Source organism: Gadus macrocephalus, chromosome 21, assembly GCF_031168955.1.
Source record: "Gadus macrocephalus chromosome 21, ASM3116895v1".
Lineage (NCBI taxonomy): Eukaryota > Metazoa > Chordata > Actinopteri > Gadiformes > Gadidae > Gadus > Gadus macrocephalus.
This window is the reverse complement of record NC_082402.1, coordinates 11071641-11089776: the sequence shown is the minus strand read 5'-3', so window position 1 is coordinate 11089776 and position 18136 is coordinate 11071641. Positions and strand designations below refer to the sequence as shown.

The 18136-nt window shown below is 43.4% G+C and overlaps 2 protein-coding genes across 5 annotated transcripts in view; both read right to left on the bottom strand.

Moving 5' to 3' along the window:
• The window catches only part of adgb (androglobin), a 60649-nt gene extending 52841 nt beyond the window's left edge, over nt 1-7808 (bottom strand). For all 4 annotated transcript variants that reach the window (XM_060042471.1, XM_060042472.1, XM_060042474.1 and 1 more), the window contains exons 1-5: nt 7282-7808; nt 6451-6610; nt 6242-6340; nt 5510-5581; nt 4824-5009 (exon numbers count right to left, since the gene is read on the bottom strand). In XM_060042471.1, the coding sequence (XP_059898454.1) occupies nt 4824-5009; nt 5510-5581; nt 6242-6340; nt 6451-6610; nt 7282-7358 (594 nt within the window). In that variant the 5' untranslated portion in view covers nt 7359-7808. The remainder of the gene's footprint in view (nt 1-4823; nt 5010-5509; nt 5582-6241; nt 6341-6450; nt 6611-7281) is intronic.
• Nucleotides 7809-7936: 128 nt separating this feature from the next.
• On the bottom strand, nt 7937-18026 carry rab32a (RAB32a, member RAS oncogene family). Its single transcript, XM_060042479.1, has 3 exons — nt 17624-18026; nt 11234-11511; nt 7937-9006 (listed from the first exon to the last, which is right to left on the bottom strand). The coding sequence occupies exons 1-3, from the start codon at nt 17835-17837 to the stop codon at nt 8857-8859; spliced, it is 642 nt and encodes a 213-aa protein (XP_059898462.1). The 5' UTR covers nt 17838-18026; the 3' UTR covers nt 7937-8856.
• Nucleotides 18027-18136: the final 110 nt, after the last annotated feature.

Below are 18136 nucleotides of genomic sequence, written 5' to 3'. Positions count from 1 at the left end.
GTTTCTGAAAAGCCCTCGGTCTGGTCCTACTCCAAATCTATAAGAGCCTCTCGTCCAAACTCATTGTGGTACATTTTGTTTTACGTGCTGCCCACTTAACTGTAGTACCCTCCACTAGAAGTCCAATCCTCTCGTACAGCAAAGCCCTCACAGTGTGACGCTTAAACAACATGCAGCATCTTGTAAACACATGGGGTTTCCAAGTAAAAAATTAAATAACTTATTATGTACAGATCATGAAAAGCCTTTACATAGACACATTTGACAAACGTGAATGTGTACTTGATGAAATTCCCTCCTGACTCAGGTTCCAAAGAGCATAACAAAGACCTGCAAACAGGAAAAAATGTAAAAAGGAATCATCGGTCCAAGGACTGATCGGTGTTTCGAGATATACGGCTACTCGAATTCTGAGCTACCCTGGGGTTTTTGCTCAAAAAAGCTTGACTTACCTCGAACTTAACATAAGATAGTTTGTTCAAATTAGGGCTGTACAGTATGGACTGAAATGTATATCACGGTATGATTTGAGGCATAGACGGTAACGGTATTATATCACGGTATGTTAATTTTAACTTCTAATTTCGATATAAATGCTTCTGAAGGGGTAAAATACTGGTTAGGCAGCAAAACTGCATACATTTTTTTTAAAATCTTTTCTCAAGTTACTTCCATCTTTGAAAAACACCAATGTTTAATGGTATGGATTTCTTTCTCCACTTGCTCACAGACCTTGCCGTAGGTATAGTTTTGGCATCTCAATTTGGCTGAAGTGTGTGCGGGCAGGTAACGCGTAGGTACCTGTGATCAAGTGTTTTGACCATCTCTTTAAAGCCCTTTCTATCGACATTTTGTAACCTTACATAGGTAAACAGTGACGGAGTTTGTTATCTCGTTCCACCGCTGGCATTTTGTCGTAAGGACTGGCTTTGGAAAATGCCTGCGGAAGCAAGGTCTGATATGCAGAGACAGCTTCACGCCAACAGCGTCTGTCTCGTACGGTGTGGAATGAGACGAGAGCTCATGAAGGGACTATCGCTGTGTTCCTGAATCCTCGGACGCCAGCCTTCCGAGTTGCACGTTTGACGTCACTTCCGGTCTCGGAGCATTCATAGCGTTCCTGTTCGACTTTGTTATTGTGGCATGAAATTGGCAAGTCGCTGTTTATTGTTAGCTACATTAGCCTCTTTAGCAAACCAGCCCGAAAACAAACAACACAACTTTACATTGTATTGCACGCACAATACAATGCAAACAGTAGGGGTGTGACGATACACTCAGCTCACGAGACGAGACGAGACACGATATTGGGTTCACGAGACGAGACGAGATTTTAAGAAAACTACAATGACAAATTATATGACTGGACCAACAGACTTTTATTTAACCAAGTCGTGCATGTATTTTGAAATGTTTTATGACAACTCTTTACATGCATGAAATTGAAACTAAAACTAAAATTTATAAAAGTTAAATTCAAATAAATTAAATTAAATAATTCTCTTTTTTTTCAATTGCAAACAATATTATGTGCAAAACCAAATCAAAGTAACCAAAATGTACTTTGATTAAAGGTATTCGTTTTCGCGGTTATTCAGCCTCTTCTTCTCCTCTGGAAAAACACGACCGCATTGCATTGTGGTACACGGGAGTAACATGTAGGCTACATCGTAGGTACACTCAAATTGTGGGTATTTTAAGTGCACTATATAGTGCATGAAATTAACCACTGAGAATTCGAACACCACTACAAAATGGCGAGCACCCTAAATAGTACACTATATCCGTGATAGGGAACGATTTCGAACACAGCTTATGGCTGCTTTCGATGCTTCCCCTGCTTCCCCTCCTTCTCCTCATCTTCTTTTCCTTCTCCTTCTTTAGGTTCTGGCAGGCTAGATGTAGCAAAGGCGCATTACTGCCCCCACAGGTGACAAATAGAAGTTTGGATAAATCAAAAATCTCGCGAGACCGATTTTTAACGCGACGGGTAATATCATCAAGTTTTATCTTGCGAGATCTCGTGGCACGAGATCTCATCACACCCCTAGTAAACAGCCATCCACATTAAACACTGGCCAGAAAGCGCTACACACATCTGTACACACCATGGTTTTGGCATACATTCTCAGTGTCGGAGCACAGCAGAACGTCACAAACTGGTTGGTGGAGAGTGGCAACAACGTAGGATTACACTAGTTTCTCTAATAAGGGTATTCCCTTAGTTATAATGAGAAAATGTCATCTATTATTATGCTCAAGATCATATAAGACATACCAATAAAAAATAAATAAATAATAGATTTTGGTTTCAATGTGAGTCATTTTAAAGCAGAATAGTTTCCAAGCAATCCATTCGTCCACTACATCACACAAACCTTTCCTTTATAGTTTCTTTATTCCAGCCATTGGCTACTCATTACTTGCATCATGTATCATACAACAACACAGTGATTCTGCTCCGTCATTGGCTGATTCATGCGGGCTGGTAAATAGATTAACGGCGCTGTGTGATATGTCCTCTCGTGGCTATCTATGATTAGAGTTTCACACTGCTGGTAGAAACAGCAGGAATTCAGGGACCACAGGCTAAATTCTGACTATAACTGTTCCCAGCTGTCTTAGTTGCCTATCTATTGCATCACCGTGCAAAGGCTACAGAGTCCCAATGCTTTAAAAAAACATTTCATACTCTCCTCCCTTCATAAAACATCTCTCACTTTCATCTTAGGAGACTTACTTTATAAAAGCCCTGCCTCTTTTTATCTTGCACTCCCTCACGGAAGATTTTACTTCACAGAAGATGTGACAAAAAAAGGTGAGGTTTCCCTTCTTATCGACCTCTTGTGTCATTTCCGCTGAGGGCTGGAGCGAGAATGAGAGGGCAACAACAAAGGGGCTTGTCCTGTCCAATAGCCAAAAGGGCTACATCGATACATCAGTTATACAGTACAGGAGGACAATAAGCAGGTTTCGATTCGAACAAATCTAGCATAAGGACACAGTAGTAATGGAGGGCGAGGCAAGCCTGCTAGCAATAGGGTGAGAGGCTTTGGATGTGTTGGCGTGTGGGGTGCTTGAATCTCACTCTCGAACCATCTGGTGGAGTGCTATGGCTGGCATGCAGCACCGGTTGACGGTAACTATGTCATGCCTGGTTGTCTGGGGGGGGGGGGGGGGGGGGGATGAAGGAGGGAGAGAGGGGGGAGAGAGGGGGGAGAGAGAGGGGGAAAGCATTCTACTGCTAGAGGGGGAGCCTATTCCTTTTAGGCTTTGCTTGGGAGCACTGTTGTTGATTCGTTAAAAAGACAGGCTTTGCTCGAGTCTTTGTGTCTGTAAATATACGATGGGCAACAAGGAACTGAGGAGCACAAGCCTGCAACTTTCACACCGTACTGTAGTATAGAAAAATGTGATGACCTCCATGAACAACCTTCCATCCAACAAACTGACAGGACTAATGTCACGGCTGTCACTGCTGTCGGCAAATGTAACTCAACTGTGACTTTTCAGTTAAAACTCTATTCTCTATTTATTTGTGTCACACAAACAGTACCGTTTAGTTTGGCCCGGTTTTGGTTTGGGAAGTTTTCAATTCTTGTTTGTTTTAGTATTTTTCCTGCAGTAGCTGAGGAAAATCTATACATTGAAATTCAACCAATCTTAAGACTCACACAATCATTATTGACATTCGAAATCGGTCCCAGACCGGTCTCTGACTCCAGTTAAGCAGTGTTTTCCCACACATAGACAAATGTGTGGCGCAGCGCCACAGAATGAACACTGAGCGCCACAAATTGATAGTTTTTTTGTTTGTTTTTTTTACGTGATTTTGAAATATAAATATCGTTCCGTTCATTCATCGCCGCATAGCACTCTTTCTCCCTGTCATTCTCGTTCACACACACGCACTCCCACACAGAGACAAGCGCGCATTCATGCCAATGGTGCGCAGGTACACTACCACTTATTGGATAAACCCGCGTATCACTGATACACTGCACTCGCACTGACAGCGGATTCGCCCGCACCTCCTCTTAACGCGCCTACAAAGGAAAACCCGAAGCAGCGGGATATTTGCGATTAATATGAAATGCGGTTATAGTTTATATATAATGCGGTGTTAGGCCCCGAGCCCGTTGTGCCGGCGATTTTAATTCGCTCTGCAGCAGGGACTGGAGATCGTGAAGATCAGGAAGTGGGCCAGTCCACTTTGAAATGTATTTTGTGCACGATTGCTCGATTACGCGAATCAGCGAACGCAAACCCCCCCCTGTCAGGACTCCATGTCTTACCCCCCCCCCCCCGCCCCCGTCTAGAGTCAACGTCCTACACCCCCCCCCCACACACACACACACATTGCTACCTGGTCTGTGGGAAACACTGAAGACGCATGTATTTATCAGCCAATGTGTAAAGCCAAGCCTTTTTCTGCCTGATAACGGCAGACAGATTGATGATGGGGAGGACCTCATTCCCTCCTTCCCAGGTGTGCCTCAGACATTACGTTTTTCCAGCTCTGAAGGTCAAGAGTAGATGTGCTCTCCTTCTTGTACGCTTCTAAATTGACATTTTGGATTCAAGAGAACCACAAGCATAAGGGAAGTGATTCTTTTTGGACTGATAATATGTGGTTGTATGTCTGGGTGTGTGTGCGTGCGTGCTCATATGTGTGTGTGTGTGTGTGTGTGTGTGTGTGTGTGTGTGTGTGTGTGTGTGTGTGTGTGTGTGTGTGTGTGTGTGTGTGTGTGTGTGTGTGTGTGTGTGTGTGTGTGTGTGTGTGTGTGTGTGCAGGCGTGTGTGTGTGTGTGGGTGGACCTCACCATCCAGAAGAGTTTGACCACGTATTTCCCATAAGCGTTGTAGAGTGGCGTGTGACCGCTGGCCACTTTGCACAGAGAGTAGATGTGCTCCCAGGGCCTCCACCTCTGGTCTGCAGCGCCATCAACACCACCATGGCACCACAGCTTCCACACGATGCCGATCTCACTGATGATCCACCTCATCATCTGCGAGAGGGAAGGGACATTGACTTCAAGTTTGTTGCATTGATATAGCACATCTAAAATAACAGTTGGTTGACCAAGGTGCTGAAGATACAATATTAATATAAGAGAAAAGAAAATCAATCACAATCAGACATGTAGCGTTTAAAGGAGCGCCTACATAGGCAAGTTTAAAACAACACATAAGACACATATATCAAATGGAACCAAAGGTTACAGATGAGATATGAGTTTAAAGTTGACTTTTAAACATGTCACGAGTAGGGAGGTAGATTCATCACAATCCATAAGGCAGTCAATCCATAAAATCCCATCGCTTGATGCTTCGGTTGTTTTACCCGATCCATCACCTTCCTGACCGATGAGCGCCGCGTGCCACATCGGAGTGACCACCATTATTTCTGTCAGATTCACACTCATACACTCAGTAATTGTTGACAGATAACAGGGACGGACAGACATATGATTAGACCCATACCGATACACATTCTGTCTGATATTACCTCACTGCCAATCAGATGACCGTTGGCTGAGATCAGGTCAAATGCTGCAACAGTCTCAACAACTGTAGGAGTCTGTAAAAAAGCAAAGTATATATCACACTCTGATATGATGTATACATAGAAAAACTGAACTGATAGAACCTATAAACAGAGACTGAGGACAGAAACATGACATATCATTTTAAATTTGCTGTCAACTCTGAAGTGCTGTGTTAGCGTTGGCGATTAGCTTACTGGGATGGGGCAAATGTGTGATACCAGAACAGAGAAGCATGTTAATAGATTAATCTATCTAGCTGCCTTTGATCTGTCTAGACTTGAAGTTCAAAGTAAATTAATTTGATGTGAAGAAGCGATTATTCTCTCTACGTCTAACAGATATCTATCTATCTTAATTCTATGTCCTTTTTGTCGATTCCTTTCTGCCCGTTGGTAAATGTTAACCTTTGTATTAAACTACACATGAACCTTGCAGATGGTTAACCAGTTTACACATTTTTTCTGTTGAACCAGACACTTTTTAGGACCTTTTTATGACCTCAGGAATGTAGCTGTATGTAAGAAAAAAGGCCTGACGACGTAGTGTACTGAGACAAGATAACCCACTTCGTCTACCTATGAAAATTCTTTATGAACAGAAAAACAACTCAACTATTTCTAGATTAAAAATCCCTTCAGTATTTACTAGAGTAAGGGCATTTACAAAAATACCTAAAAAATTTAACTTGTTACCTTGTTGACAATGAACTCTGAAGGGCGTTTCCATGAGTGTACTTTTAAAGATGAAGGCAGGCTAACTTTGCCTTCAGGCTCTTCATAGAACATTGTAGCCTAATGAGAATTACAGCATACAGGACATAGTTAGGTATTACCCATGCACTGTTATAATGAATGAGACTATTTTTAATAATGAATGATAAACATAATATTATTTTCTGCACCACACTTGGACTCTTGCCCAGTTTTCCATCTTTGGGACCTTTGGCTCCATCCCATTTCTCCCCGTTGACTTCTGCCTCGCTCCACTCCGGCCAGACAAGACACCTACACCTCCTGAGCTCTCCTAGGCCATCAGAGACGCTGCCTACCAGGGATCCCACTCTGAAACCACGAGGCGCAAACAGCCATCTATCAGGATTGTTCCTTCGACATTATCATATCTCAAGTAGCGTGTGACATGCTGTGCGTTTGCATGCAAAGCTTCGTAACCAGCATGAGACTACCGCAATGCCATGTCCCGAGGTGTTGTGGACAGTAACTAAACCTCAGAGAGAGAGAGAGTGTGTGTGTGTGTGTGTGTGTGTGTGTGTGTGTGTGTGTGTGTGTGTGTGTGTGTGTGTGTGTGTGTGTGTGTGTGTGTGTGTGTGTGTGTGTGTGTGTGTGTGTGTGTGTGTGTGTGTGTGTGTGTGAGACAAGCTGGGTGAATGAGTAACTGAGTGAGAAGGGCTCACTGTCCTAGGGCTAGAGCTAACGCTATGAAATCCCTTTTTACGAGTTAATGATTGTGAAATATACATTAGCATATATAGTTTAGCGTTTTCTACTACCTGATAATAAAATATATCAACCTTTCGTAAAAGGTATTATATGGTATAGTTTAAATGGCAGCAGGACAGAAACGACATATCTTGCTGGTTAAATACAAAAAGAGATGTGACTAGGCTATTTCGCTAGAAGACGACAGAAACGGGTATGTTTACAGCTGACCAACAGTGATCAATAATTAAGCTAGCGAGGCCTACTTGTACTATTTGTTGTGCCGCCAAACTTACTCCTTAGTTGATGCCTGGCCTTGTGATGATGTCAGTCGGCTCGAAGACTCTCTTTTCTTAGGCGGTCCCTTGGACATTGCAGTTGGTTGAATGAAACATACGAATACAACTTAATGAAAGGGAAATCTCCGGCAGCAGAATGAACCCGAAAAACGTACAGAAATACAGCCGCGTGCGTCTCTAACGTTTGTTTACATGGTTGGTTGCTAGGCAATCTTCTGCAACTCCCGGAACTCAAAATACAGGGATCATGTGATGGGATCGAAGGGAGACGGATCCCTGGGGGCTCAACCATTCAGATCTGTATCAAAATAGCGTTTATATGGTGGTTTATATATTTTCATGTACAATTCATTAGTTAACAGTTCCCGGAAGATATTAGCTTGGACTACCTCTCATCTACTGATATTGCTGACATTAGTTTCGGCCTATGTACAGTATAGACATGGATTCAAAAATGTATACAACAGTCATTGGTTAAAATGTTTATTCTTGTAAACGTTTATTCACATGAGAACACCATATATAATCCAAATTAGATGTTAAAAAGATTTCACTATACATAGAGATTACTATTCCCCATGTCAAGAGAATATAATCCTGTCAAATGATCTTGTCTTATCAGTACACAATTTAACACATAAACAAACACCAGTTAAAATACATATTTTAGACATTTATTTTTTTACCGTTACAAAAAAAACCTTCATTTTATTCATTCAGACCTATTTCATAGCAATGTCCTTTTGTGTCCTTCAGTGTAGGGTCTAGAGAAAACACTGACAATGTGACACACCTATGTATTAAAAATAAACACCAAATCAACACTTCTGGAACACTATTTTACATGCTGTAGCGTCATGAAAAGGCTAGAACGAAGAACTCTGGGAGGAAAAACTATTTGTGGCTTGAAGACCAAAAGACATGACAGACAGATGCCCATTTTCATTCAATTATTTTTAACATGAAATTCTTATTGATTTTAATAGATACAGATGGATTTAAAACATTAGGCCGGACATTTATAAAGGCATTTGCATCCATTTAGTCCGCTTTTCGGGTAAACCTCTCAATATCGTCTGCTTTGTCAGACACAAAAGCAATGCGTCTGACAGGGAAGTGCGTGAGATGGATGAATACTGATCAAAGAGACCGGGGGAAATATACCCTGACAGTTTGTTTTCTCAATGACGATGGATGTGTCAGTGCCATATTTTCAGCACCTTTAACATTCGTCACAGTATAATGGCTCGGGGGGGGGTTTCTGGGTCAGGGAGAGAGGCAGCAAAGATTATAATTTACAAAAAAAGGACAAATCTTGAGAACAGAATGGAGTCATTTGTATGCATATTATCTTAAACGCTGCCTTTTCCTCCCCAAGCGATTTATCTGCATCTGTGGTTGGGGGGGGGGGGGGGGAAATACATTTGGCAGTGCAGTGGAACAAAGACACATAGTCCATACAGGCCCTAGGTCACACAAGGACAAGACACACCGCCGCATGGACGCATGCGTAGGCATTGGTAGGGCAGCAAGGTTCTGGGTCTGCGTGGGGGCTGGAGGGCCGAAGCGGCACTAGCAGCAGCCGGACTTGCTCTCCGCAGCCACGGTCTCCTGGTGCAGCTTGATGCGGTCTCCGTTGGTCTCCTCGTAGGGCAGGCCCTTGTCATTGGCCAGGATGTTTTCTACCAGGAAGCGCGCCGCCTCGTCCACGTTGATGTTGTCCTGAACGAGAACACGAAAACATGGCAAAAAGGTTGAAGGTAAAGAAAATTATAAAACAGGCCATCACAAATACAGAAGCCCTCAATGGGAAACAACAGAAATGGGAAATTACTAAGTAGAGTCATTACAAAATGAATAGCCTCATTACATTATCACACCGTTTAATAGTTTACACTTTGATCTCCCACCGCTTCACTGTGTTGTCATTAGTAGCTGCTTGTCAAAGAAAAATTTGGACTTAAAACCATAAGAACGTCTGGCGCTACAACACAACACATCCCATTCTGCTAGTTTTATCTAAAGTATTTTTGTGGGAGACAGTCTACGGGATACAAACACACACCTTTCTGTCTTTTTCTTTCTCACTCACTCAGTCAGCAACTCATTCACTCGCCTTTTATGACACACACACACACACACACACACACACACACACACACACACACACACACACACACACACACACACACACAGAGGTTTAGAACAAAGAAGTTTCCACAACACCTCGGGACATGGCATTGCGGTGATCTCGGGCTGGTTAGGACGCTTTGCATATAAAACACACAGCATGTCACACGCTACGCATGCTGACGTCTGCTCCTCATTCCTTGCTAGTCGGGAAGCTGTCTGCTGCCCGGCCACTTCAACCCCCCACCCCGTAACACACATCACATGACTCAGCATGGGATGGGTTTTGATTACAGTCACACGTAATGACTACGGAGCCAAAGGGAGACTCCAATACCATGCAATGAGCCAGCACTGCACACCTGCAGTCAACAAGCCTGAGGGGTGTGTGTGTGTGTGTGTGTGTGTGTGTGTGTGTGTGTGTGTGTGTGTGTGTGTGTGTGTGTGTGTGTGTGTGTGTGTGTGTGTGTGTGTGTGTGTGTGTGTGTGTGTGTGTGTGTGTGTGTGTGTGTGTGTGTGTGTGTGTGTGTAAGAATAGTCATAGGCCGTCAAATAAGAGTTTGGGTGGTTCCAGTCATGGAACAAGCCCTCGTGAAATGTCTGAACTCGGTGTCAGGCAGAGATGTCCCCTTCAAATGAAGTTAGGCATCTCTGACCGGTAGAAGTGTCACATGCAGCGCTCGCGGCGCTACGTCTGTCACGCCGTCCCTGGAAGCAGTCAGGTTCACACAGGGGTTTGGGGACCAATTTGGATTTATGTTTGATTATGCTGCCATTTAAAGAAAATGTGGAAAATTGGTTGGAAATATATTGCGGGGGGGGACGGGACATGTTACTTGTTAGCCATTCTGGACTACAGCTTGCAAATTGAACCAATGGGTAAAACCTGACCAAGAGCATGCTTATGTGATGAAAGTTGCATTTACTGTCCAAAGATGCATGGCTACACAGCCCATGAAACAATGAACCTGCAGTGAACAGGTTCTGTTCAATGCATCCGTTTGTTTTAAAAGCACAAGCTGATTGCGGTTTAGCATGTATGTTTGTACAACGCATACATTTGCGTTTTGTGCATTTTGATGAACTGTATCAACAATAATTCAGGATACCATCGTAGACACCCACGACTCGGATAAACATCGACATTAAAACCCATGAAGCATGTGTTTTTATTTGTATTTAATCCGTTTAGATCTTAACTAAGACTGATCAAATAAGTGTGTGTTACACCAGCGGTATTATGACAAAAAAAAATTGTGATTCCTGAAAAATGACCCCAAGAGGGGTTTCTCTCAGCCAGTATTAGAACTGGCTTTGCAAGGCAGCTTAAAGTCTATCTTGTACTTTTCATTTTCACTGGTCACTAGCATCACTGTTTATAACGTCTATTGTGGATTTCAAAGACATTTTTTAGAAGGGGATTCATTACACATCCGTCACATTGTTGGTGTGATGGGATGGGATTCCAACTGGCTGTAAAAATATATACCTCAAATATAGGATATTTATCTAATTTGAATGACACGTAACTTTTGTGAACTCTGCTATGCGGCTTAAACTGTACAATTTGCATGGACAGACAGGAATTATTATGCGATCCTGAAATGGCTTGTGGTTCAAATTTACTTTTTTTTTTTTATCTCCATTGACCATGGCAGGTATCTCACGAGATTCATAACAGTGAATGACATTGCATTTATTTTTTACAAAATAGAAATTATACAACAAGTGTGTGTGTTTGTGTTCCATTTCCAGAATGCCTGATCGTTTCTAGAGCGAGTCTTTCCCAATCTCTCTCTCTCTCTCTCTCATATCTCACCTTAGCGGAGGTCTCGAACCAGCCCAGGAAGCCCGTCTCCCGGCAGAAGTTGTCCATGAGCGACGTGTTGCTGGCGGTCTCCTTCTTCTGGTCACACTTATTGGCCAGCAGCACCGAGGGGACGGGGCTGCCGTTGGCCAGCTTCACCTTGCTGTCCAGGTCGTGCTTCCACTTGGACACCGCCTCGAACGTGGAGCCCCGCGTCACGTCGAACACCACGAAGGCCCCGACAGCCTCCTTGTAGTACACCCGCGTCATGTTGCCGAACCTCTCCTGACCTGGTGGCGCAGGGTCGCTCAGAGGGTTTAGTGCACCGGTGCGATTATTCACTTATATCATAATGATAACAAAATAAATGTGTTTTCCAGAAGAAGCTTGTTGGCATGAGCAAAGGAGCAAACGCCTACCGTATGAAGCACTGCCTACTGCTATGTTGGAAACATTTGTAGAAAAACAATGACTCTTGATATTAAGAGGGAGATCTAAACTAACAAAGACCCCGGATAGGTCTGATGAAGATTGACCACGTCCTCTCGGACACAGTCAGGCGTGCATTGGGCAATAGAATGTAGATAAACGGCAGAATGGGCAGGAGCTATGGCACTAGTTATAAATTAATAGGATGGCAGCTTCAAAGAACTGTGTGGTGTTTCCCCTGGAATGTTTGGGGATTTTCTGCTTCAGGTTATACGTTTTTATGTAACAGATTACAACTTCGTATGCAATTGCAAACCGGAACAGGATTGTGGATGGGGAATTCCACCTGGTGTTTCCTCTAAATATAAAACCAATAGAGGAACCGGCCTCTTGAGCAAGACATGAATAAATGAATTAATAAATAAATACGATTTTCTTTCAGCATACCTTTCAATCTCTTTAAGTCCATGAGGCACTGAGGGCCGTTCTTTGGTCAGGGGGGGAGGGAGGGGTTCAATGGGTAACCCTTTGAGTCACATCAAGTGGTGGTCTGCATTCATCCCTACCTGTCTGTTCACATTATCTGTTCTCAACTTCTCTAGCCTCAAGTCTGCCAACAAGCAGGCAGAGACGGAATAAGACCCTCAAGGGTGGTTTAACAAAGGTTGAATACTAGTTCTTGACTAAAGACACCTAGGAGAGCACATGCTCACAACAGTTACAGTAGACTCAAAAATGTATCCTCATTGGAGATGTAAAAATCAGACACATTATCCATCTATTCTATATTAAGAGCGCAGTTGTATAGCGAGACATGACTGAAGAGAGAATTCACAGTAAATGCATGTATCCACAAGAGGAGACGTCACACTGTCTAAATTTATTTTAAGCATCAAATAAAGTATTGAGTCTATCAGGCAATCAACCACTGACCACACATATTACATACATTAGCTACAGTCTCGCAGCCACATATGATAGATTCAACATCATCATCTTCCTTATAGATACATTCCCAATAAGACGGCTGCCAACGTGAAGGTTACGTAACAATCCCAGACCGCGGTCACCGTGCAGTTTGGCCAACATTCAAGTTCCAAATACCAAAATAGCAGCGTTGAGGAACTGCAAACAGACTTCCTTTTTTTTATGCGCTTTCACTACACTAGCACCACAATCTCTTTCTCTTACAGCCGGGCACATATGTGACAGGGTAGGGGTGTGAGCAAGCCAGGGAACATGCACCGCAGGGCCTAGGGGCGCTGCCAGTAATTGCTTGTAATTGAGTGTCTAATTTTAGCCCCCGTAACCCCAGGTGAGTTCAGGAGAGGCATGACACAGTGGAACGGAGAGCCGCTACCCCGAAGGATAAAGAACCACTCTTCCAGGGCTCCGGGAGCCTCCGAAAATTGCTATTTTACGACATTCATGAAATATTATAAGTTTCACTGCTGACAGTAGACAGCTTTATTAAAGGAAGTGAGAATTTAAACCAAAAACAAACCTGTCTTAATCGAAGATATTTTTCAGAGATTTCTTTTGTGGTTTTTATTTTGTGGCTTTAAGTGAAGTGAGAGGGGTAGCAGCTTGAAGGTTCTCGACTGCAGAGTCAACGATTGGCAAAACAAGAATCACTCCCCTGATTGTGGCAGCTCTTTGCTTTTCAATAAAAAAGGTAGGATGTGACAGGGGTATCATGCATAGCTTTGAGAGTAGAGTAGATCATTAGAAGATTATTAAAATTATGACGAGATGCATGCCTAAACACAGCTATACCCATACACAGTAAAGTCTGAAATACATAAAAGCTTTGCAAGGTTCATTAATGTTGATCGGTAATGATTATTTTTAGGTTATTGAGGTGCTATTGGGTAGGAGTCTACAACCCTATAAGTGACAGCCAGCCCCACCATATCTGACATTGACCAGACTCGTTTTAGCAAACCCCACAATGTTCAATAGGAACATAAGAACAACGGATACATCAAGCTCAGCAGCAATCTAGATTGCAATCTTTTATTTGAATTATTTCATTCAAATTCACTGAGCTATACTCTGAGAGGGTTCATAACTTCGGTAACTTTGCCAACATTGTTGCATATGGAAACTCTTCCTAAGGATACTAAAAATGACCTCAGTCACGAGTATTGTTAGATATAACTGTTTATTAGATAAAAATGTAACTGTGTGTGTGTGTGCATGTGTGTTTCCTTAATTGCTTCACTTTTTAAAACAGACAAACTTAATGAATATAGCTCTTGCTGTTTGGAAAAGCAAACAGTTGTTTAATTCATTCCTGAGGGGAAGCTTGGTGGACGACCGCATGCACTCAGATTGGTCTTGTGTGCAAAAATGAAAGATTCCTAAAGCTTTAAACTGCCAAAATCCACAGAATCCTGCACTGATCCGGGCTATCCCTGTAAGACCATGAGCATCAATGACACTTTTGAATGTGTGAAACAGAAACACCTCATTAAAAGAAAGCCACTGGTTAAAGACACGATTGGATTATCATTGTGTGTGCATGTGCGTGTGTACAGACAGAAGTATCATCATTATCCATAGCCCTAGCAACTCCAGTCTCCTGCGCTTTATAGGCGCAGTGAACAAGTCTGTGGGTGGGTTGCCATAGAAACTGTCCAAGCCAGACATTGCAGTAGCAGACACAGCAGTCTTCCCGTTTGTTGGGAGGCAAATGGCTATGAGACTTCAAACGACAACCCCCTTCCCTTACACCACCAGAGCTACCATCTCTAACTCTGAAATAACATCAGTGTATTGTACACTAAACTAAACCAAAGTTTTGCTTGCAGCCCCCACCGAACCTAGAGAGACCTGCAGAAAGGCTGATGTACACGTGACCTGCACGTTTAAATCCCAACAAACAGCACGTGAGAGGTGACCTTCTACTACCACCTTCTAAGTGCTGGTAAAATAGTTTGGATTGAGGCGACATCTCCCAAGTTTGAAAGAGTAATACGCACATAGTTCAGCTCCCCCCAACTAACAGTAACACTCCACTGAACCCATTGCTGGTGGTTGTCTCTCTCTCGCTGTTTGGCTCTCTCTCTACATAAAGCCCTGGCACGAGGCGGCCCAAGCCTCTTTACTCCATGCCACAGTGTAATCATCCTGTCCCCGGCACAGGGGAGTGCACAAGAGGGCTGCAATTCTGGGCTAAGACCGGAAAGGGCAGGTTCCCCCATATCACATGCTTCCACTGCCCCCACGGGAGCCCGTCCTATTCCCAGCCGTGATCACTATCATTCCACCAAGACCGTATCATTATGAAAAGGAACAAGTAAAGAAAAAAAAAGAAAGGACTAGATACATCTCTGGTCCTTCTCCCTTCGGAAAAGTCTTCATGAGGACGAGTTTGCCATTTCCGAACAATTGAACAGCTTAATGGCTGGTCTTCTTAATGAATGAATCAACCTCTGACTTCCACTATGCTCCCAGCGGATGTTTTTTCCCTTTTTTTCTGTTGGTATAATGAGTACTCAGTATTCATCTCCGCTGTAGTCAAACATTCTGTGGTTTATTTTATTATTTTTTGTCCATCTTGGGCTGAACCTGTTTGGATAACGCCTGACTCGAAACTTCTTGCACGACTCGTCTCAACGAATTATATCCATGTGTGAGTGTGCGTGTGTCTCGTGTATTATTCACCCTCTCCGTTCTTCTGATAGAGTGGTATCTGGGAGTGACAGGCAGACTGCCTCCCCTGGCATGTCGGTCCTAGATGCCTCTGCTTGCCGGGGCCCAAAACGGTGGCAGTTACTTTGTGTTTTGAACTTCAAACCGGCAGCTGCCAATCACACCCACACCCATCCCAGCCCCCACGGTAGACAAGCTAACCGTTGTGACAAGCCCCTTGACGCATATCCCATTCGCCTGCGCCCCAAAGTTAGCCACGCCGCGAGCAACGAGGTCCAATCTAAAAACAGCAGTCAACCATCCTGCTGCTCTGATCCGTCGCATCTTATGGGAGGGACTCGAACTTAAGCCTTCGGGACGACAAAACACAACTACGATGCAAGCAAAGAAACACGTTCAACCTCTTAGAAATACTTCCAGATTTCCATTCACGTGTTGTGTATTGTTGCTTGCTATGTCTTATTAGTGTTATAAAGACCAACATTGGTGACCCTGCCACACACACACACACACACACACACACACACACACACACACACACACACACACACACACACACACACACACACACACACACACACACACACACACACACACACACACACACACACACACACACACACACACACACACACACACACACACACACCATGAGTGAGAGGGCCTCCAAACAGGAATCCCATTCTTTACAAAGCACCAGCAGGTCTCTAGTCTTGCGGCGTGATAAGCATAAGTTCGAGTGTGACATCTTCCGGTGCGGTCTCCTTGAGAAAGCTCAAAGGAGTCCAGTATGATACAGAGTAGAGGAGGGTATATATTGGTGTACTTCAAGGCAACTTTCTCTTCCTGTCGAAGTGCAAGTAGAGAGGCTTGATAGGTCGAACCCTTGTTTTATGTGCCTTCATGTAAAAGTATTTGAGGTTCCTGTAATCCATCTATTGAGCTACTGAATACATTTACACTCTTAAAGAGTCACAGTTAGAGGCCATAATGAACTCAATAAAACTAGAGAAAAGGAATAAGGAAAGAACACGGATGACATAACTTCTATCCACATATAAAAAATAAGCTCTTTTGAACCCAGCTTGCCTACTTATGAATGATTTACTACATCCTTATGCACAGAAGGGGGTAGGTTACTAAAGGTGCTCCATTGTCTGAATTGGACTTCATTACACAATTCTCTTTAAATGGGGTGGCTAATTCAAATCCAACTCAAACACAGTTCAGTCCACACACACACACACACACACACACACACACACACACACACACACACACACACACACACACACACACACACACACACACACACACACACACACACACACACACACACACTTAAAGTGACGTATGATGATTGCAATCACATAGTCTGTCAATATTTTCAAATAAACATCCAGTGGAAGCGACCGAAATCAAAAATAGTATTTACTGTGGCAATAAACCTATCCATTTAAAATGTTTTTTCTGCCCCCTAATTAAAGGTGAAAGTGATATTCTAACAATAGTTGACAAAATGTAAAATACAAAAGTTACTGAATACCTCTCAATTAATGCTAAAATACAACAATCAACCAATTTACAATCTTGAAATGTTTATGTTATGATCATGTGATGTGGAGAACCCATAATGGAATGCAGCGCGCTGCAGCCAGTGTTGCCAGATTGGGCGGAAAATCTGTTCCTATCTGGCAACACTGCTCCCCACCGGTCCACATAGCGCTCCTCTGTTCAGGGCGGAATAACGTGACCTACATTCCACTGCCAATTAAGCGGCTCAGGGCTCCCATGTACCCATCCCTCCAGGTTTTAGTGATAAAAATGGGAAAGACCATTGAGCGATGTATATTGTTGACATATTAAGAATCTTAATATGCAAATAATCAATGTTTAAAGGCAGGCTCATATCTTAATTTAAGATATGAGCCTGCCTTTAAACATTGATTATTTGCATACCGGGATTCGCGTGTAGGTGTGAAGACGCACACTACAATGGAAAACGTCGTTCCTCTGGAGGAAAGCCACGGTTTGAAACATTACTTTAGTGTCACAAATACAAACTTTCGCTTTCTTTTGCCTCATTTGGTTTCAACCAATCATGTTGCTAGATGCGTGGATCTTTAAGCGCGTAATTGGCAAACACACACTCGGCCAGCCCTAGTAAACTGTAACACAAAGTGTCAGTAAAAATGTCTCATCAAACACTTAGTATTTTCCGCCTCCTTAGAAGTTCTGCCATGACAAAGTAAGGTTGCTGAGTCCGAGATTAGTTAGCTAAACCGGGAACCCCGCAACTTAAAAGAAAAGGCTTACCAGCTATATCCCAAAGTTGTAACCTCACCAGGGTTTTGCTGTCCCAGTTGATCACTTTTAGCGCAAAGTCAACACCAATCGTGGCTCTGTAGTGCTGGGAGAAAAGCTGATGCACGTATCTCTTGATGATGCTCGTCTTCCCCACGCCTAATTCCCCGATCACCAACACTTTGAACAAGTACTCCTTGCATTCCGACACCGAACCGCCAGCCATGGTGAGGGTAATCGAAACGAGCGACTACCAACTGTGAGATATGTTCCCTGTTTTACTCGTCCTCTCTCATGTAAAGTGACTTTGAGACGAGATCACTTTAGAAGTTCGTATCCAAAGGCTGAGGAGAGAAGATGGAACAGAGAGTAGACCTACGTACAGCTCACCCCCACCCACTTACAACCACCTGATAAGTCACAGGACCCGGAAATGTCTAGCATAACAGATTGCGGGGGCCCCGCCCACCACTGAGGAGCGTACAGTTAAGAGCACATCAGCGACTGCTGCCTGATACTTACCTG